The sequence below is a fragment of the Denticeps clupeoides genome, chromosome 6 (genome assembly GCF_900700375.1).
Source record: "Denticeps clupeoides chromosome 6, fDenClu1.1, whole genome shotgun sequence".
Taxonomy (NCBI): domain Eukaryota; kingdom Metazoa; phylum Chordata; class Actinopteri; order Clupeiformes; family Denticipitidae; genus Denticeps; species Denticeps clupeoides.
Genome location: NC_041712.1, coordinates 64,362 through 86,811, shown reverse-complemented (window position 1 = coordinate 86,811; position 22,450 = coordinate 64,362). Strand labels below are relative to the sequence as shown.

Genomic DNA, 22,450 nt, shown 5'->3' with positions numbered 1-22,450 from the left:
AAAGCTGTCTAAATAAACAAAAGACTATGTGCACATCATGCGAATAATGCTCAGTCTTTTACACATTGATAGTTTTAACTTAATAATATAGATATGTGTGTGTGTGTGTGTGTGTGTATATATATATATATCACATACATACATACATACATATATAAATATATATTTTTTTGAAAGTGCTAAGAAATAATGATTATCACTTTTAAATAAGGGCCTGTCAGGATTGACTGCAGCTGTGCTCAACACCGGTGGCCAATCCTGACGGCGCATAAATGCCGGATATCTCCGCCCCTTCGGAATCTCCGGCATTTTCGTGAACTTGACATTGCAAACATGTACGTGTTAATATTGTGAGTTCTGGCAATCGCCACATGCCTGCGGGTTTGTTTGTGTTGTTCCCCTTTATTTCCCGTTTTTGGCCACCGCGCCATTCTTTATTTGTGTTTATTGTTTGTTTAATAATAAAACCCCTTCCCAACATGTCAGACCTCTGCGCGAAAGGGCCATGAAATACTGTTCAAATAATGCGTTCAGCATAAATTAATGCAAGGTGGTAGTAGCCTAGTGGGTAACACACTCGCCTGTGAACCAGAAGACCCGGGTTCAAATCCCACTTACTACCATTGTGTCCCTGAGCAAGACACTTAACCTTAAGTTGCTCCAGGGAGACTGTCCCTGTAACTACTGATTGTAAGTCGCTCTGGATAAGGGCGTCTGATAAATGCTGTAAATGTAAATGTAAATGCTTATTTGCTTATTTCCTTCAGTGCAGTACCTATATTTATATACAAGAATCTATATGTACACACAGCCATACCATACAAGAAAATGAAATACACAGGATAAACAGACATTCATCGTAGCATGTTCACAGCACCACAACAGACTGGCAGAAAACAGCAAGTGTTTCTGTGACTAGGTCTTCACTGTTGGTGGAGAAATAAAAGCATTAGATATTAATCTGTGTGATCCACTACAGGTGTCGCCAGAAGGTGTCGCGCATGCGTGGAAGGGCTCGTTGGTGGCAGGTTTCGCCAGAAGGTGTCGCGCATGCGTGGAAGGGCTCGTTGGTGGCAGGTTTCGCCAGAAGGTGTCGCGCATGCGTGGAAGGGCTCGTTGGTGGCAGGTTTCGCCAGAAGGTGTCGCGCATGCGTGGAAGGGCTCGTTGGTGGCAGGTTTCGCCAGAAGGTGTCGCGCATGCGTGGAAGGGCCGGTTGGTGGCAGGTTTCGCCAGAAGGTGTCGCGCATGCGTGGAAGGGCTCGTTGGTGGCAGGTTTCGCCAGAAGGTGTCGCGCATGCGTGGAAGGGCCGGTTGGTGGCAGGTGTCGCCAGAAGGTGTCGCGCATGCGTGGAAGGGCTCGTTGGTGGCAGGTTTCGCCAGAAGGTGTCGCGCATGCGTGGAAGGGCCCGGTGGTGGCAGGTGTCGCCAGAAGCCCGCAGCTCCCCGCCACCCGCCTCATGGAGGAAGGACTGAGAGCCGCTGTCTTCTGAACCACACCGACGCGTTTTGCATCGGAACCGTGCGTCTGCTTTTCTTCATCTTTATATTTCCATCATATCTCTGACGTCATTGTATCCACCTCGCTGCTGCATGAAGCCGTCGGTGCCTGTGCGGAAAAGCCCGTCCTCGGCCTTAATCCGAGCCGCAGCGACGTGGTTGGAACCCGATACTCTGATGCAGATGCACAGATTCATTCCTGCGTTGTAATGTCGGACGCGTTTTTCTAAACATCTATTCGCGTTGCATTTCGCGACATGCCAGGGGTTCATATACACAGTACACCACGTTCTGTATAGTCGTGATGAGAAACGTGATTGTGTTGGCCTCCATCCTGCTGCCAGTTTTAATGTGTTTTGGGGACCAGTGTCCTGCAAGGACCCCCAGTCCGTTGTTTATGTGAAGTGAATTTGGAGGTACTCCTACTCCTCCTCCTTCTTTATTCCATCTGTTTAGAGCATCATTATTAATATTTTTCATAAATTCAAAGCTAGCTAAATATTAGACAATTAATAAAATAAAGAAAAATACAATAAACATAATAACCTTACAAATAAATTCAGGCAGGCAGTAGAACAATAACAATATAAGAACAGTTTAATGCCAAGCGGGTAGAGGGATGATGCTCAGAAACGTGACATTATGAATAGGGTTTTTTTTAATAAATTAAAACTAAACCAAACATGGCACAACGGCTAGAAACACCTATATAACACTACACACAACTGCTCAACACAACAGAACGGTAAACCAGCACATGGGGGTGTGGGAGTAATTAGGCGTCACATTGAAGGCTGTTCAGACACAGTTGAATGACGAGTGCTAGAACATGGCTTCTAGTTCTTTCCCAAGTATCATTCCACAATGCGGAAATAACACAGAATCCGCTATAAAAGTTAAATTCCTGTCCGCTGCAGCCCACTACACGTGTTTCTGGTTCAGACACCATGCAAACTCAATTTTATTATCATGTTTCCAGCTCATTATACAAGTTATACTTTTTTTTGCATTCCAGTGTCTCCCAAATGTTTATTTGATTGATAAGTTTTTTTTTAAGGTCAAACATGAAGCACTTTTATTTTACAAAAGGAAAAATGTGTAATATTGTGAAATAGTTCTTTGCTTGAAATTCACATATTAATTACATGTAAATGTACATGTAATTACATGTAAATTACATTACAAGTGCAAAAATTAAATGCCCAAGCACTTGAACAGTGATTAAACATGATTTGTCATATTGCAGGCTATTTTTCCCCCTCCCACTCCATAATCACATAGTTTTAGGTGAATAAATATGTTTATAATGGAAAACATGGAATTCAGAAGAATTAAAATAAAAAAAAACTATAAATACATGGGTCTGAAAGGTCTTAAGCGTTAAGACCAAAATGACCAATTTGCGCATTATGCTCATCTCCATCTTACATTTACACCATTTGGCAGACACTCTTATCCAGAGCGACTTACATAAGTGCTTTAAATATTCTTCATTGAAATCCTGTTTGGTTCACTAGGACCTGATCTGTACTGTTCGCCTGGATTAAAACTGGATTTTTTAAAAATAGAAAGTGTATTTATGAGCTCATTTAGGCCAAATATTTTCTAAACAGGAAGGTTTTTAGTTTGTGATGTTCGGACATCTAGTGGAAATTCCACCACCTTGCAGCCAAGACAGAGAAGAGATAATCTTGTGCAGAGAAGGGAATTAAGATACACAGACAGATTTCTTGAGATGGACCAAGACACTATCTGTATTCTACAGACTGAAATATAGAAGAACAGATGTTGTATTCCCATGCCTACTGTGAGCCCTGACCTGGGAAAGATGCTTAACTGTTGCTGCTTCTATCTCTCTTTTTTTATAGACCTGGTGTGCTGAAGTTAGTCCAACTCAAAGGCACAATGAAGCATTTTATGCGGTAGGGATGTCATTATTTATTTATTTGTTTTCAGTATTCTGCATAAAAGCTGCTCTTGTTAATGGTCCCTATGGCTTCACACATACCCACAAACCACATAGCATACAATCCTTGCAGTTTGCTGAATAGGGGACAAGGGGAGAAGTTTAAGAAATGCACAACAAAATGGTTATGTAGTCAATTTGCCTGGTTTTGAATAAACATATCAGTACCAACCTCCTCATTATAATGTAATGGCAGATTTTCTAAGGACGTCCTTGAAAAAGTATTTCATATGTTTTATTAATTGGGACTTAATATGAGCATAATTTACACACAGTTGTTACTGTGACGTATATGCAAAGGGAATGGTTTTAGAGGGTTAGGGGTCACATAGTTTATATACATATTAAACACTCATGGGCGCTGGATTCATCCTGGCGGGGGCATAAGGTATCCTACCTGGGCATCTGGCAGGCAGGACAACACACTTAACTACGTACACCTCCTATAATTTTCCTTGCCAACCATGACCGCTTTTCTTGGTGCGAATGGGCTCCTTGCTGCGCACTTCCCACCCCGGTCTTTTCCGCCTCTAAAATCTTCAGATGAGGCTGCTTCGGTATTAAATGGATGGTCTCACTTTTGAGACCAGGTGAAAGTGAAGTGATTGTTGTTGTAATACACTGTAGTACGACACTTTGTGACACAACTAAACGTGTCCTCTGCATTTAACCAAACACCTTAGTCAGCAGTGGGCATCCATGAAAGGTGAGCGGGGAGCAGTGCACTTACCTCCCAGGCCACCACTGCCCCTACAGTGTGTCACCATCAAAAGGAAATCAGAAACCCTGACAGGAAGAGGGCTTAATTTTTTACTGTAGTTTTTTATCTGTCCTATTATTCAATTTCAGAGTACAGTACGATATTGAACCATTTCAGTTAAAAAAAGGGAATATTTGGGGTGGTCTTAAAAACCTAACTGGTCTCTTTTCTTTTTGATTCGCTAAATAGGCTCCTGACCCAGTTGTTTCTATTCCTGTCCTGCAAATATTTGCGGCAGGGGCGGAAATTTCTGGTCCGCAAGCTCACTGGACGCTGCGAACTGCAACGCATTTGTTACAACAACAAATCTGGAGCCCACAGGACTCTAAAGATTGGTATGTGGCAGGATAGTTTTTAGTATTTCAAGACACTGGATACCTTTTCTATTGTGCATTGACAATAAATATCTCTTGAATTTTGAATAATCATTTTTTAAGGCTTAATGCACGAATTTAGATATGACGCTTAAATAAATCTTGAAATGCCACATTTAGCTTTTCAATTTTCCCTTTACAGAATCTTCACTGAAGTTTTCCAAAAGTGAGGTAAGCAGACCATTAAAAGTTAATAATTCCACTATTCCACACAAAAATGCTTTTCTGTTAAATGACTTTTCCCCACCACAGCTCCTGCAGTCTGCAGTCATTGTTCATCCAGATTCAGTAGAGAAGACCATTGATGATATCATGACTCTAAAAAAGATTGATCCTGACATAAATCCTCAGTAAGTACTTTAAAACCAGACATATCCACGAAGGACTTTCTCCATGTAAGCAGTGTGCACATACTCATAGTATCCATGCCCTTTCATTTTGTTTCAGGCTTGGCATATCTCTCCAGGCCAGCCTGCTCCAAATTGTGGGTTACCACAAGCTTATGGCAGAGGTGGAGAAACTGCGCAGAGAACCCTATGACTGTAACAACCCTGAACATGAAGAGATGCTTGTGAAGGTACTCTGCATAGCATACAACCTCCAGTGCTAATCATGTTTAGGTATGACCAGAATCACTTCTGCTCTGCACTATGAAGATTTATTTAATTATCCCACAGAATATTGCCTGTATTGTAATATAACATGCAAACAAAACATTTCAGCAAATAGATTCATAAATAGTATTAAAGATGAGCAACCATTCATTTTAAAGCCAAAGTTATACCCCATTTCAATTCAGTATTTCTAACCGATACTAGGCGCTCCCCGCTCTCGCATCTTTTTTCACCTCTAGTCCTCCTCTGGCAGGTTGGATTGTAAATGTTGGTGGACAGATAGTTTTAGCTCTCTCCAGAGATGCTCAATTGGTCTTAGAGCCACTCCTTCATTACTTTAGCTCTGTGCTTAGGGTCATTGTCTTGTTGGAAGGTAAACCTTCAGCCCAGTCCGTGGTCGTGAGAAGGTTTTTGTCCAGGAAATCTCTGTACGTGTCGGTCTGTGTTTGAGTCCAGTAGGAAGGGGCTTTTAACTCTTTGTGACAATGTTGTGTAGGTAAGTGTGAAGTGCGTGTTGCTTGCCGTTTGAGTGCAGCTGGCGTGTAGGTCAATAAAGGCCGGGTCCTGGTCCGAAGAGAAGTGAGGCTGACACGGATAATCTAATAAAACATGATCCGGGAACTAACAGTGTCATACAGGAGTGAGCCAGTCCGCAAATCTGCACCAGCACAGGATCCTGGATTCACTGCTGTTTTTATATCGTCTTCATTGCTTACGGACGCCTGCAGGACCCTGTTGACGCAGTGGACACCATGACATGGCTTAATATGAGAAATGACCTGCTTGTCTATTTTGCTACTACATCTTTTTGCATAGTTTACCTGCGAATGCTGGTTTATGAGTAATGTTAATGCTTTCATCATATATTCAAGCCACTCCACTTAAACATGAACTGGTTATTTTTATATTAATCTTTTAAATATAAATATTCAATAGGTCAATGTCATTACATTTAATAAACCAAGTTTCAGCTCACAGACACCAGTAATAGATTTGTAGTGTGACTTCATGGAACATGTGATTTTTTGCCGTATGGAGTACGTTTTTTAAAAAAAGCCCAATGGATGTCTTACTCCCAGCTTTCAATATTGGTAGACGTCTAAACTACAGAATAATTGAAGAACATGGAATTGTTGATGTATATTGAATTCTGGCTAAGTATGATTTATGATTGATAGGAAAAGGTTAACATCACAGTCTAGAAACATTTGCATCTAATGTCTGTCTTTTCATTGAGCGTTGGGTGGGCTTTAAAAGTGCAGATGGCTTGTAAGGCCTCGTCCGCACGGACGATCGAAATAAACTCCTGCGTTCAGTCTGGGGTGAACGCCATGAATGCCAGAAAAAAGGCTGGTTCAGATGTTTGTGTGAATGAGGGCTGGAGGAGTTCCCTGTGTGTCCATGTATGATATGGTATCACAGGTCTATAGGAATTACCATTTTGACAAAAATATGTAAAATATATGGAAAAATTACGAAAAAAAAAAAAAGAGTTATTCCCTGCCCTACACTCAGTGTACCACCACTAGTAACAGGACTAGGACAGAGTGAGAGTGGATATGACATCTCATGGGATAGGTTTTAAATCACCTTGCTATTACCAGTTTTGAGGAATGTCTTATAGGAAATGTTAACCATTTTTTTGCAGTTGTGGAAGGCTCTTCGCCCCGAGTCCCCCCTCACTGGACGGATCTCTAAGCAGTGGATGGAGATTGGATTTCAGGGCAGTGACCCAAAGACTGACTTCAGAGGCATGGGACTGCTGGGTTTACACAGCCTGCTGTGAGTTTGTGCAAGAGACTATGAGATCACGGTTTTATTCGCAGATGGACTCCATTTAAGCTGCAGAAATATCTCAAGGATGATCAGGGGAAACTTTCCTTTCAATTTAACATTCAATTTTGATAGTAAGATGATGACAAAACAAGGTTAATTGTAGATTCTCAGTTGTGTTGGCAAGATAACCCCAGATAATAACGCTGCTTCCACAGGCTTGTACATTTGGGACTATGAATATTGGCTACATCTTCACTTCCTACATAAAATTCATAGTGCAATATGAATTTAACCATAGACTGTATATATTGTGGTATATAACTTGATAAGTAAATTTAAGCTGTTTTAGAAAGGGTAACATGTGTCCATATCAGAGGCACTGCAGCAGGACGTTTTATATGACATATAGCATATCTGGGCAATTCGACTGAAAGTGGACATTCTGTCACACCCAGAAGGCCAGTGACATACCAGGTATTTGTATGATGTGATTATGTAAAATGTGATTTTGTATTTTCTGTATTCAATGACGTTACAGGGTATTTCCACCCCTGGTCATTTCCATGCGTGTTGTCAGTACCCGATCAGTATTACTTGCCCGATCGGTTCCGTGCCTGCGGTGGACATTTAAACTGTAGATTTAAGGATCACTAGTAATTTTTTATTATATTTAATGCCTTATTTTTTTGGAAACTCAAATTTAGGACGTTTAGGGATCTGTGGAAACCCTGCTGTGCACTCAAAACTAATGACTCGTGCTGCAAGTAGGCGTGCAAAGTGACAGGCCGCATCATTTTTGCAAGGAGCAGATATTTCTGTGGTAGGCCGGTTTAATCCTAATCTTCCCTGTTGGCCATATTTATATCGCATGCTGTTTATACAGTCTATACTACACAGTCCTACTTCCTAACCTGATGCACCATGACTCTGGACCTTGCAGAATGTTTAGCACCTTTTAGTCCTAATCCTGGAGGAAAGTGATCAAAACACATAGTGTCAACAAGATTAAGGTGACATTGGCATGGAAAAACTCCCTGAGCAAAAATTAAGAAAATCTATCTTCTTCTGGTCCTCAGTGGGTGACTCTGGGTGACTTGAGTGATGTATGATAATGTGAAGAATCTGCTGAATTAGTATGGTTCTTGTAAAGTCCATTTATATGCCATATCTCTGGACATCCCCCCCAAAACCATTATCACCTCACACACTTTTTAAATGATGCACCTTACTGCTCCTGTTATGTACAGTTATTTATCAAATATTATCATATTTTACATATGGGTCATGTGTCTATTGTAACAAGTGTTATATGTGAGCTGCTCCACTGTGCCTTCTTAATTCTTTGAATAGAATCAAATTGAATTGAATAATGTAGAGAGCCTAGTGTGGCTAGTAACCTGTTCTGGGAGTAGTTTTTAAGTGGTAATGTGTAATCTACTGTACATTACTGTGGTTCGTCCATTGGAGTTCTTAGCAGATGTCAGCAGATAATTGTTTTCTTGAGTTAAGCCTTGTGAAGATCGATTAATAAAAGTAAACTTGGGCAGGAGTCCATTCAGTGCCCTGATCAGAGAATGGCGAGAACACCCATTTACATTTACATTTACATTTACATTTACGGCATTTGGCAGACGCCCTTATCCAGAGCGACTTACAACGTGCTTTCAAGTTACCATCGATGAAGAGATCAATTCCGGTTCACTAGGACCCCAACTATGAATACATCTATTTAATTCACTCTGTTGTAGATTCTGTACACAAAGTTTGACAAGAAAATTACAATTTAATCTAAATATTCTTTAAAGAGGAAGGTCTTGAGCTGCCGTTTGAAGGTGCTCAGTGACTGAGCTGTTCTGACCTCGAGGGGAAGTTCATTCCACCACCGAGGGGCCAAGACGGAGAAGAGTCTGGATGAATGTTTTCCTTTTACCTTCAGAGATGGAGGGACCAGGCGAGCAGTACTGGAGGCTCGGAGTAGACGAGGTGCAGTGCGAGGTGTAATGAGGGCTGTGAGGTAGGATGGTGCTGCTCCATGTTTGGCTTTGTAGGCCAGCATCAGTATTTTGAACCTGATGCGTGCAGCTACTGGGAGCCAGTGAAGGGAACGTAGCAGAGGGGTGGTGTGGGAGAATTTGGGAAGGTTGAAGATCAGTCGTGCTGCTGCATTTTGTATGAGTTGTAGAGGTCGGATGGTACATAGAGGTAGACCAGCTAGAAGGGAGTTGCAGTAGTCCAGTCGTGAGATTACTAAGGACTGAACCAGTAGTTGGGTGGCCTGGGTTGACAGGTAAGGGCGGATTCGTCTGATATTGTAGAGAAGGAATCTACATGAGCGGGAAAGATTGCTGATGTGAGTTGAGAAGGAGAGTTGGTTGTCTATTGTTACGCCAAGGTTGCGGGCTGTTGCAGAAGGAGAGAGCTGCGAGTTGTCTAGGTAAATAGCAAGATCCTGATGTGGTGAAGAATCTGCTGGAATGAATATTAGTTCAGTTTTGGTGGGATTGAGTTGGAGGTGATGGGCTGCCATCCAAGACGAGATGTCTGTTAGACATGCAGAGATTTTGGAAGCAGCATGTAGATCAGAGGGAGGAAAGGAGAAGAGGAGTTGTGTGTCGTCAGCATAGCAGTGGTAGGATAATCCATGTGAGGAAATGACCTCACCAAGTGATCTCGTGTAGAGGGAGAAAAGGAGAGGACCTAGCACCGAGCCTTGAGGGACACCAGTGGAGAGTCTACGTGAGGTAGAGGTGGATCCTTTCCAAGTCACTTGGTAAGATCGCTCATCAAGGTAGGAAGCAAACCACTGCCATGCTGAGCCCCGAATTCCAAGCCTCTTCAGGATTGACAAGAGAGTCTTGTGGTTAACGGTGTCAAATGCAGCAGATAGGTCAAGGAGAATAAGAACTGATGACAGTTTTGCCAATCTGGCTGCATGTAGCTGCTCGGTAACCGCCAAAAGGGCAGTCTCGGTGGAATGAGCTGTTCTGAAGCCAGACTGGTTAGGATCCAGGAGGTTGTTCTGTGATAAATGGAGTGATAGCTGGTTGTAGACACAGCGCTCAAGGATTTTGGATAGAAACGAGAGGAGGGAAACTGGTCTGTAATTGTTAATGTCTGTAGGATCAGCAGTGGGTTTCTTTAGGATTGGAAGAACCCTGGCTGTTTTGAAGGCGGATGGTACGTGGCCAGATGAGATTGAGCCGTTTATGATATAAGAAATGAAAGGGATGAGGTCAGGGGAGATAGTTTGAAACATTGCAGAAGGTATTGGATCTAGTGGACAGGTGGTTGGGTTGCCTGTGGAAATAATCTGAATGATTTCATCAGATGTGATTTTAGAAAATTGATTTAGAGTAGTTGTCGAATTTTCAGAGGGAAGAGTAGGATTAGTGGTGGAGAATGTCTCACAGATTTTTTCAATCTTCCCTGTGAAGAAGTTGGCAAAATCATCAGCTGTTAATGAAGTTGGGGCAGGGGAAGTCGGGGGGTTGAGTAGGGATAAGAAGATGTTGTGGAGTTTTTGAGGGTTGTGGGCAGAGGCTTCTAGTTTTGTTTTGTAGAAAGCAGTTTTAGCAGTAGTGAGGTTAGTAGAAAATTTGCGCAGAAGATTCTGGTAATCCAGTAGGTCTGAGTCAAGTTGAGATTTCTTGTATTTTCTCTCCGCTGCTCGAAGAACTCTTCGATTGCTACGCAATGTATCGGAGAGCCAGAGCGCAGGGGGAGAAGTCCTTTTGGGTTTAGTTGATATAGGACAGAGTTGATCAATGGAAAGGGAAAGTGAGGTGAGGAGAGAGTTAGTAGCGGTCTCTAGTGGTAAGGAGAGGAATGAGTCAGGGGTTGGGAGATGTGAAAGAATGCAGGAAGATACAGATGAAGGTGAGACAGTGTGAAGGTTTTGTCTAATGAAGGATGGACGGGGGACAGTTGTGGATCCTGTAGGTACAGTGAGTGTAAAGGTCAGGAAGTGGTGGTCAGAGATGTGAAGGGGAGTGGAAGAAAGGTCAGAAGTTGGAGAAGGACGACTGAAGACCAGGTCCAAGACATTCCCTCCTTTGTGTGTGGGAGAGATGTTGCTGTTGGTTAAGGAGAAAGAGTGGAGAAGGGGAAGAAGGCAGGATGATTGTAGCTGGGCTGATGGAAGGTTGAAGTCACCAAGGAGAGTTAGGGGGGTTTCTAAGGAGAAAGTGCTGAGGAGAGTGTCCAATTCATCTATAAAGGTCCCAAGTGGCCCTGGAGGGCGATATAAGACTATGAGAATGATGTTCACAGGAGAAGAAACTGAGACTGTATGGAATTCGAAAGAAGAGATGCTAAGATGTGTCAGAGGCATTGGTGTGAAGGACCAATTTCTAGATATTAAAAGGCCAGTACCCCCTCCTCTCCCAGTTTTTCTAGGAGTGTGGGAGAACGTGTAGGCAGAAGAGAGGGCAGCAGGTGTAGCAGTGTTATGTGGGGATATCCAGGTCTCTGTTAGTGCCAGGAAGTTTAGGGAGTGGAGAGTAGTGAGACCAGAGATAAAGTCAGCTTTTTTAACAGCGGATTGACAGTTCCAGAGTCCACCTACCACCCTTGTTTGAGAAGTAGATGACAGGTTGGGGTAGATGAGGTTGTTTGTAACAGAGCCTCTGCAGCGTGAGTATGTTTTTCTGGGTCTGTAGGAGACAGTTACTGGGATAGTTTTCAGACACATGGTTACTGTGAAAAAAAAGGCTAAATGGAGGTTTAAGGAGAGATGCCAGGTTTGAATGAGACAGCTGCTGCTTTTCCGCTACAGACATAGTCTGTAGCGGAGTGACCTTCCTTATAAATCCCTAAGTCCAGCCCCCTAATTTGCACCTCAGGGAACCCGAAACTACCAGTGATTGACCAGCTGAGTATGATAATGATGCCAATCACTTGGTGCTACTTAAACACAATCTACCTTTCAAATACACACAACACAATTGATGCTGCTACACAGTCCTACAGCTGAGCTTACAAATAGACAGTAAACAAAATCTAGATCCTACCTTTCCAGAAGAGACTAATACAACGATGGACAAGAAGCACTCTGTTGGAAACACCCTATTGGAAAGACATATTTGGTGAGGGCTGTACATTAAATGGCACTAATTACTGTGGCATTGTTAATTGTAAAGGGATTATTTTAATAGTATGATAGGATTTAAATGTTGGTGTCTGATTGAAGTTCATTTCAAGTTGAAGTTGAGCTTTATCATCATTTCAGCTACAAACATATTAGACAGAACATAGTGAAATGAAACTCTGACAAAGTGCACGTGTGCGACACAGAAAAACTGGGACACAGGCAGCGCAAGAGTAACATTTACCCAAAAAAACATGCAGACAACAAGGAGACAGACAGCGCTAAACAGGTGAAATGAATAAATGTGCAAAGTAAAAAACGTGCAAAATAGAAGAGTGCACTCACTATGTTAATTTGGTGGACACATTCGTACAGTTAACATTCGGTAACTTAAAGCGGAAATACAGAACGACACAGTCTCGGTATAAAAATCTGGTATGGTATGCCAGGCTTCTTCTTTGAATGTCTGCACTGATCATGCAGCCAACCACGTCCGTAGGTGGGGCCACAATGCCACCAATGCCGGCAGGAAGCATTCTGCACGTGACAGTCCTGCAGGCAAACAGAAGACAAACAAACCCACCCCGCAGGGGACAGAACAGTGGGCATGTGTGTGTGTCAGTTCAGAATGGAAAACTGAGTGTTCGGTTTTCTGATGGCCTGTGGAGAAAAGGTACTGTGTTGCAGTACCTTTTGGATTGTATGAGATGTGATGGGTTTGTAGAGTCCTTCACAATGCTGGTGGCTTTCTGGATGCAGCATGTGCTGTCAATGTCCATTATGGAGGGAAGAAAGAATCCAATGATCTTCTCAGCTGTCCTCACTCACGCTGTAGGGTCTTGCGGTCTGATACAGTGTAGTTCCCAAACCAGACAGTGATGCAGCTGGTCAGGATGCTCTCAATGGTCCCTCTACAGAAGGTGGTGAGGATGGGTGGTGGGAGACGGGCTTTAATTTTTATCTCTGCAGGTAGTAGGGCTTTCTTGGCTGTTGAGCTGGGGTTGGGAGACCAGGAGATGTTCTCCTGATACTGGAATATTAACCAGAAGGTTGATTTGGGGGGTTTCTATTGTTCAAGAATTTGGGGGCAGTGGTGGCCTAGAGGTTAAGGAAGCGGCCACGTAATCAGAAGGTTGCCGGTTCGAATCCTGATTCGCCAAGGTGCCACTGAGGTGCCACTGAGCAAAGCACCGTCCCCACACACTGCTCCCCGGGCGCCTGTCATGGCTGCCCACTGCTCACTCAGGGTGATGGGTTAAACGCAGAGGACAAATTTCACTGTGTGCACTGTGTATCACATGTGACAATCACGTCACTTTTTTTTTTTTTATTAATCAATGAGGTTCTATGCTCTATTACCTGCAGTGACTTGTGATATATAGAACAAGGAGACCTGCTCCCATGGAGCAAACGGATTGGGTTGTGTATGTTGGGGTTAGACCCAAGATCTACCCCCACCACTAATGATAAAACTCCAGCTGGCTGCAATTTCCGGGTCTCAAAAGGAAACAAAGGGAAGAACGGGTAGTAACCGCGACAGGCCACTAACACGGGCGCCCTCATGATTTATTGTTCTGTCATGTTTTTATGTGCTATACGTGTTTGTGTTCACTGTTAACTTACGACTGCCATACAGTTTTGGAACTTGGAGTCAGCTTGGTCCTGAAGGACAGGCCCTTCAGGGGCAGTGGTGGCCTAGCGGTTAAGGAAGCGGGCCCGTAATCAGAAGGTTGCCGGTTTGAATCTGGACCTGCCAAGGTACCACTGAGGTGCCATTGAGCAAAGCACCGTCCCCACACACTGCTCCCTGGGCGCCGGTCATGGCTGCCCACTGCTCACTCAGGATAAATGCAGAAGACAAATTTCACTGTTTGCACCGTGTGCTGTGCTGCTGTGTATCACATGTAACAATCACTTCACTTTTTTTTTTTCCTCCTCCGCTCGTCTCTGGAATGCAAACCTTTCTCTGGGAGGTCGAGCCTTTACATATCCGGCAAAGTCGTCTTCTGGATTGTTCCTCTGGTCTGTTCAATACAGTGGTCTCCACCTATGTGGTCATCCCGTCCACCACAGCTTTTGTGGGGAGTAGATCACCGGAATCCGTGCCGTGCTGGTCCCGGCATCCATCAGGCCGGGACCAGCACGGCACGGATTCCGGTGGAAATTCAGATCATAAGCCTGGGTTATTTGATTTTCATCCTGCTTTTCAGCTCATGAAGCCGCGTGTTCCTGCTCAGCTCCGCCATGTTGTAAAATCCCGCCACTACTGTTTTACTTGTAACCAAACCTTGCTGTCTGGTAACTCCGAGGGGATTTTACTCCAATTTAATTCCGCCAAGATGCTCTGAACCAGGTAACTTCACTTAAAACGCAACAGTCAGTGCCAAAATCCAAACCATGGTTAAATTAGATTAGATTAGATTAGATTCAACTTTATTGTCATTACACATGTACAAGTACAGGGCAACGAAATGTAGTTTAGGTCTAACCAGAAGTGCAATAAGCAGCAAGTGCAGGATACAGGTCAAATAAGTTATGTGTATACATAAAGTGATATGTGCAGGACAAAGTGATATGTGCAGGAGTAGTACAGTACAGTGATTATCAGGAGTGTATGGGGGGGGCAGAGGAGTTCAGCAAGGAAACAGCTCTGGGAAAAAGCTGTTCCTAAGTCTGCTGGTTCTTGTCCGTGGTAGCCTGAACCGTCTGCCTGAAGGCAGGAGAGAGAACAGTACGTGGGCCGGGTGGGAGGAGTCCTTAAGAATACTGCGAGCTTGACGCAGACAGTGCTTCCTCTGGATTTCCTCAATGGATGGAAGTGGAGTCCCTGTGATGCGCTGGGCAGTTTTCACCACACGCTGCATCGCCTCAGCATCAGTGCAGCTTCCATACCACACTGTGAGACAGCTGGTTAGTATGCTCTCTATTGTAGAGCGGTAAAAGTTCACCAGGATGGTAGTGGATAGCTGGTTCTTCTTTAATGTTCTCAAGAAGAAGAGGCACTGGTGAGCCTTCTTGACCAGGCTGGAGGTGTTAATGCTCCAGGACCCACTCTGAGATGTGGGTCCCCAGGAACTTGAAGGATGTAACAGGCTCCACAGTCATCCCATTGATGTGGATGGGATCATGCGAGCCTCTTCTCTCCCTCCTGAAGTCCACAATGAGCTCCTTGGTCTTGGTGGTGTTTAAAAGAAGGTTATTTTCTGTGCACCAAGTGGCCAGCTGCTGGACCTCCTCCCTGTAGGCAGTCTCATCGTTGTTGTCGATGAGACCTATCACCGTGGTGTCATCTGCAAACTTAATAACGGAGTTTGATCCATGCATAGGTCGGCAGTCATGGGTGAAGAGGGAGTAGAGACCTGGGTGGTAGTAGCCTAGTGGTAACACACTTGCCTATGAACCAGAAGACCCGGGTTCGAATCCCACTTACTACCATTGTGTCCCTGAGCAAGACACTTAACCCTAAATTGCTCCAGGGAGACTGTCCCTGCAACTACTGATTGTAAGTCGCTCTGGATAAGGGCGTCTGATAAATGCTGTAAATGTAAATGAGTAGAGGAAGGGGCTCAGCACACAGCCCTGTGGTACACCAGTGTTGAGCGTGACAGTAGAGGAGCGGATGTGGCCTGACCTTAAAAAAAAAAACAAAACAAAAAAAAAACCTTACATGCTGTGGTCTGCTGGTCAGAAAGTCCATAATCCAGTTGCAAAGTGAGGTGTTGATGTCCAGGGCTTTAAGTTTAGAGATGAGTTAAATGCTGAGCTGAAATCAACAAACAGCATCCGTGCATATGTGTTTTGCTTGTCCAGGTGTGTGAGTACAGAGTGCAGCGCTATGGAGACTGCATCCTCTGTGCTCCTATTGCTACGGTACGCAAACTGGTGTGGGTCCAGAGTTGGTGGGAGATGTTGGGCTAGAATGTTTCGGCACTGGTACAATGGAGGTGGATTTGAGGCATGTTGGAACAGCTGCTTGGGCGAGGGACATGTTAAAAATGTCCGTGAATACGCCAGCGAGCTGCTCTGCACATGCTCTAAGTACGCGCCCCGGGATGCCGTCTGGTCCAGCAGCCCTGCGCGCGTTGATCCGGCTCAGTGCAGTGCAAACATCTGAGGAGGTGAGTATGATGGCCGAGTGGTCGGTAGAGGAGGGGATCTTGACAGCAGGTTGCTTGTTGTCTCTTTCAAAGCGAGCATAAAAGTCGTTAAGCTCATTCAGAAAGAGGATATTTGTGGTTGTGGGGGCTGAGTTGCTGGGTTTATAGTCTGTAATGGCCTGAATGCCCTGCCACAAGCGTCGAGGATCAGCATTGGAGAAGTATTCCTCTAGCTTTAGTTTGTAGCAGTGCTTGGCCTTTTTGATGCCCCTCTTCAGGTTCGCCCTGGAAATGCCGTAGGCCTGTGCATCACCCGATCTGAAGGCATTGTTGCGTGCCTTCAGCAGGAGACGCACCTCCTTGTTCATCCAAGGCTTCTGATTTGGGTATGTGGTGATCTGTTTCTGAGTAGTAACCGTGTCTATGGTGGTGTTAATGTAGTTCAGAACAGAGGAGGTGTAGATGTCGATGTCCGTGTGAGAGCCACAGGTGGCCTGTGAAGCAAACATACTCCAGTCTGTGTGTTGGAACCTGTCCTGGAGTGTGATGTCAGCCCCCGCTGGCCACACTTTGATGGTCCTCACTGATGGCTTCACACGGTTGATGAGGGGGGAGTACTTGGGGGTGAGAAACAAAGAAAGGTGATCTGATTGTCCGAAGTGGGGGAGGGGGGTCACAGCATAGGCTTCAGCCATGTTTGTATAAACTTGATCCAGAGTTTTGTTTCCTCTGGTGTGACAGAGAATGTTTTTATGAAATTTAGGAAATACAGTCTTCAAATTGGAATGATTAAAATCGCCCGCCACAATGTATGCAGCCTCTGGGTGATCAGTCTGTTGTTTACTGATGGCCGCATGAAGTTCGTTCATAGCAAGCTTGGCATCAGCATCAGGAGGAATGTAAGCAGCAGTTATAATGGTGGATGTGAACTCCCGCGGCAGATAAAATGGTCTGCACTTAACCATGAGAAACTCTAGGTTAGCTGAGCAGTGTCTCCCAATGATAGTAGAGTTCGTGCACCAGGCTTTGTTAACATAGATGCACAATCCCCCACCTCTGGTCTTACCGGAGTCATCTGCCGTTCTGTCTGCCCTACTCACGCCTATCGCTCTGGAGTGCTGAGTGATTGGTTGCAGGTTTCCTTTGAAATGGTCCGTGGGCCCTGGCGGAATTATGAAAGTAGCTAGATCTAAATTCTCTCTCTTACATGTTGAGAAATTTTATGCTGAAGTTAAACCCCTGGGGTTCCCCCTTAGAAGTTATTCCTCCAACCCTTGGGAATTTTATCCTCTCCATCGTTAAAAGAAGCCTAGTCTTCTACGGGTCTTGACACCACTGTTTTAGCAAGCTTTAGGCCAATTTCGAAGTTACCTTTTATATCAAAACTTCTTGAAAAGATTGTTCATGTACAGCTACAGCCATTTTTGAACGCAAATGCAATCCTGGAAGTTTTTCAGTCTCTGTTAAAATCCCATCACAGTAAAGAATTGGCTCTGCTAAGAGTCTTTAATGACATTTTCTTTTCAAATGATTCTGGGGATTCTGTATTACTTGTGCTTTTCGATTTAACAGCAGCTTTTGATACAATTGATCATGACATTCTTGTATTGACCTCGCTTCCCTAACCCCTTGTGAAACAAAATGTATTACAAACCTAGGAGTTAAAATGGACTTAACTCTAAAAATGGATGCACAGGTTAACAATATTGTAAAATCATCCTTTTTTCAGCTGAGGGGCCTGGCCAGTTCTTTCCAAATGAAATCTGGAAACAGTGATTCACACTTTCATTATGACCTGCCATGAGCTCTGTAATTCATTGCTTTTTGGCATCAGCCAGACATCTTCAATTCAGCTCATTTAACGGCATTTGCAGTGGCTCTTGTACAGTGTTCTTATGCAGTTCTTTCATAACTCTTCTACTATGTAGTCTTAAATGTTTTCTGTTTTATTCAACCTCTTGGTTAATTGAAATTTCTGCACTTTCTATTTTTATTTAGTTATTAATTAATTAGTCATTATTTCTGTGATTGGTAACACTGTCGTGTGCACTGTGTGCTCTGCTGTGTATCACAATGACAAATCACTTCACTTTCACTTACATTTTGTTTCACTTGTGACTTTACATGAAGTTTTTTTTGGGTATTCTTGCAATAGTTTTGATAAAATGTGGTAAATTGTTCATTCTTAGTAGTCTTCATTTAGTCCAACACAATAAGTGCAGTTGAACTGCAGTCTTCTTTCCTTTCTTTCCCCACCTCCTGCATTCCTGTGCCGCCTGTAGGTACTTTGCTGAACATGACCAGGCTGCTGCCCTCCAGGTCCTCCATGACTCCCTGCAACCAAAACACAGGTCAGGTCTGCATTGCCCGGTGGGTTTCAGTCCTGCATCCTGAATACACTCATCAGCCACCTTTCCAGCAACACCCATGCTGTATCATGCATTGACTGCAGTAGCTCTGGGCTGCTTTAGTTAAATAATCTCACAAGATGGGGTTCTGTATTTGGATTGTCATTTGCTTCGATTGCTTTTATAAAGCATGGTCTCATTGCATGGTATCAACCAACACAGTCTTTTTCTTTGCTTTGCCATATCAATTCTCATCTTCACTGTCATGTGTACTATAGGAAAATTGCTAAAGAAGAAGCCAGGTACTTCATCTTTTCTTTCCGTAAGACCTTGTAATTTTATTCATACACATATAATTCTTAAACTAGCCTCCTCACGCACTAAAGTGTCATCAGTCTCTATTCCTGTATTTTACAGATCACATTGCATGACTTGCCTATGTTTCTGAACAAATTTGGAGTTAACATACTTGTTGTATATCTTTAACCAGCAAAATGAGCAAAGCTGAATGGGATAAGAAGTCTTTTGAGAAAGCAATTGGGTGGGTCCCTCCTCTTCCAGATTTTAACCTCAAGACGTGAAAACTGCACAAATAAGTTGTAGGCATGTTTCTTTCTCTTCTACTGCAGATACTCATTTGCCATTGTTGGCATCAACATTACGGACCTGGCCTACACCCTGCTGGTGAATGGTGCCCTGAAGACTCATCTGTATAATGTGGCTCCAGAGATTCCTAACATGGTCCACTTCCAGCAGACCTTTTGTAAGAGCTTTTATGTGCAATGCTGTTTAAAAATGACAGTTGTTTAAACTATTTAAAAAGTTTAATTTGTACCATTTCTTCCTGTGTGGATAATACATTGTTGTTGTATTGTTTTTTAGCTTATCTGATGCAGGAGTTCCACCGGTTCTGGACAGAGGAGGACCCCTGTGACATCATGGAGTTCAACCGGGTCCGCAATAAGTTCTACAAACGCATCCTGACACAGCTGAAGGACCCTGACATGGTGTTGTGTCCCCACTTCACAGCCTCAGACCTCCACTTGATCACTCTGTAAAGACCACTGTCCCATTGTGTGTCTCTTTACTGCCAGCCAGGCATGTCTTGTAACCATCCACTTGCAGGCCTTTACTCTAGTGACGTCACATGAACACATTTGCCATTTATGGCTGTAATGGTCCATATGTTACCTTGGAATCAGGTTTATTTGTCTCCTGGCTGTAGCAACTTCACATAACTTATTTCAAATGTATGTGTTGTGTTTACGCTGATCCTCCACCCTGTTTTGTCATGCTTAGATATGATATGTATAATCTGGACACGTATAGATGTGTTGTTGGGTGTTGCTTGACTGTTCGTTTTAATTGTCACCACTTAAAATACATACATCTAGTTGAGCAGTTTGTCTCCATAGATGAGTGATGTTACAAACATGGGCACATGTAGGTTCTTAGGTAGAATTTAACAGGTGCTGTTAGAAGTAGTAGTGATGATTTTCACGGCAGAAATATGACCAATTTTTCATCACTTATTTAGGGTATCATCACTTTTAGGGTGCTGCTTTGTCTATGAGATGGCAAGATGAAAAGATCCATCCTGCTTTTCTTGAAAGTGATTTTATATTTAAAACAATGAAAATGAAAGGGAGATGGAGGTTCTAATTTCATACAGTTCATTAAATTAACTAAAACATGCAACATTAATGGAACATTTTTTGAGGGTGTAAAACAGGCACTCGTGTAATTGTTTATTCGTTACATATTAAATAACAATATCAGACTTTTGTGATTGAAGGGAGCATGGTCGGGGGGTAAATCAAGCGTAATTTTTGCTGTTCAGTGATTATGCTTTTTATTTGTTGAAGGCTTGAAGTGAGCATTGACCAGTTTGATCCAGAAGGCATTTCAGAGCACATTCGAAAGATCAAAAAGATGACCAGCTGTATTTCTGATCTTCGCATTGATCATAGACACAGCAAAGAATGTTGTTCTTTCAACATCATAATAAAATGAAAACTTGCATTTGAATTTCTGTTGAAGGGTTTAGAAAATTCTTCTCATTTCTGTCACTGCTACACTACTTGCTTTCTACCAACTATGGAATGTTATGACTATAGCATGGTTTGCATTACTGTTTATATTTAATGAAACATTATATTGTCATATATGGGTGGGGTGTCACCTTATATTGCTCTTCAGGAGCTAAGAAGTTGTTTTAAACTGAAGAACATTGTCTTTGATGTTAATCATTTTAATTTTTACTGTATAGTTCCATGCTCTATGAGATTCACTACAATCATCATTTTTAAAAAGTATATCACACAAACTGCTGTGAGTATTGTTTGTTTTTGTTACTATTTATTTGATTTTTATATATATATATATAGCAGTAACCTGACACTTCTCAGTTCAGAATCATGCTTATTTAATTAATTTACAGTATTACATAAAATTCTGAATGCTTCGCGACTGCATGTCATATTTCTGGATAGTCAAGTATGTGATCATGATCACCTATGCTTTTACATGTGGAACAATTGTCATTTAAATATTTACAAAAACAAGGACATTGTGCACCGACCCATAATATATTAATGAGAAAAAAAATCCAAATGGACAAGTAGCAGCTATATGATAATATATCAGTGTTTGGAAATATATAATGTACAAAATATTGTAATAATAATATGACATCATATGATAGTATCTGGTCAGTCAGCTGTTTGATGCTTTGATGAAACTAACCCTAAAAAAACAAAACAAAAAAAACGAGGCGACCCCAAAAACAGGAATAGTAGCTCACAGACATTTTCCCCCTGGTCTTGGTTACTGTGGAACGTGGAAGAGGTTTTTAGGTCACAGATGTACAAACACCCTCAATGAAGTTAGAAAACAGATTCTTACCTCCACATTTTTGGATCCAAGGTCCAGTGTATGTGACAGCAAATGAATTTTCTTCTCAAAGTGGAAAATCAAACATTTTTTTCTTTCAATTTTACTATCAAACAGGAGATGACAGTTTCAGCAAACCACCTTCCCCATTCTTAACACTGTACATCTTGACTTAATGGGCTTGAAGGTCATTCTAGCCCAGGTGACCAGCATCTCAAAGCCTTTGAAGATCCTTCTGCCCCTGGGACCTATGTTGTTATATTACTGAGATCATCCATTAACACAAAACAATTGAGATTTCAGTGACCCAATGCTGATAAACTTCAGTCTTCCTGCAAGAAGTGACCATTTATTACAGTATGCATATGAGCAAAGTTCCGAAGTGAGTTCTACAGTGAAGAAAGTTTTGGGCCAGACAGGTAATACTTGATACTATTCCTGCTCGTTTGGTAAGAAAATGCCCTTCATCTAATGCATAGTTTGAGCTTGATTTTTTATTAAAACTGTGTTGGGCCAAACATGTAACACTTCTACATGTTTTGTTTTATTTTACTTTGCAGATGCTTTTATCCAAAGTGAAAGTTTATAAAAAAGTTTACAAAACTAAGAGCCCTGATAAGGCCTAACTTGTCAGAAAAAGAACATGCTCAGAGATTGTTAAGTGCTAGACGATGAACATTTTTTGTGCAGTTTTTTGTGCAGTGTGTGTGCATGTCTAAGTGTTAGATTAGTCTGAAATACTTTTTGAATAAGTGGGTTTTCAACTGCTTCTTAAAGGTGGTGGTAGTCTCGGATAGTCGAATGGAGCAGGACAAGTTGTTCCACCAGCCAGGGACAACAAAGGAGAACAGAGTTGATTGGTAACGGAGACCCTGTGAAGAGGAAATTTTCAGTCTCATTTCATTTGCCGATTTGAGAGAGCATGCAGGAGTGTAGCTAGGTAGTATTGTATTGATATAGGAGGGTGCACTTCCATTTACAGCCCTGTAGGCAGCATCAAGGATTTGAACTGAATGTGAACAGCTACTGGGAGCCAGTG

General features: G+C 42.7%; 1 protein-coding gene across 3 annotated transcripts; it reads left to right on the top strand.

The window, feature by feature from the left end:
- The first annotated feature begins 1,299 nt into the window (after positions 1-1,299).
- elmod1 (ELMO/CED-12 domain containing 1) lies at positions 1,300-20,845 on the top strand. Of its 3 annotated transcripts, XM_028984521.1 has the most exons (12): positions 1,300-1,520; positions 3,367-3,420; positions 4,414-4,559; positions 4,741-4,769; positions 4,851-4,948; positions 5,046-5,175; positions 6,861-6,994; positions 18,454-18,522; positions 18,798-18,821; positions 19,010-19,060; positions 19,149-19,282; positions 19,402-20,845. In XM_028984521.1, the coding sequence occupies exons 2-12, from the start codon at positions 3,404-3,406 to the stop codon at positions 19,575-19,577; spliced, it is 1,008 nt and encodes a 335-aa protein (XP_028840354.1). In that variant the 5' UTR covers positions 1,300-1,520; positions 3,367-3,403; the 3' UTR covers positions 19,578-20,845. The 3 variants fall into 3 exon arrangements, with proteins under 3 accessions (XP_028840354.1, XP_028840356.1, XP_028840355.1); XM_028984522.1 differs by lacking the exon at positions 18,798-18,821 and having other exon boundaries at positions 1,303-1,520; XM_028984523.1 differs by lacking the exons at positions 18,798-18,821; positions 19,010-19,060.
- Positions 20,846-22,450: the final 1,605 nt, after the last annotated feature.

Bases quoted from the DNA above. Each gene is read 5' to 3' on its own strand.
- elmod1 (XM_028984521.1), top strand. The intron at 5,176-6,860 runs GTACTCTGCATA...ATTTTTTTGCAG, and splicing joins ATGAAGAGATGCTTGTGAAG to TTGTGGAAGGCTCTTCGCCC. The intron at 19,283-19,401 runs GTAAGAGCTTTT...ATTGTTTTTTAG, and splicing joins CCACTTCCAGCAGACCTTTT to CTTATCTGATGCAGGAGTTC.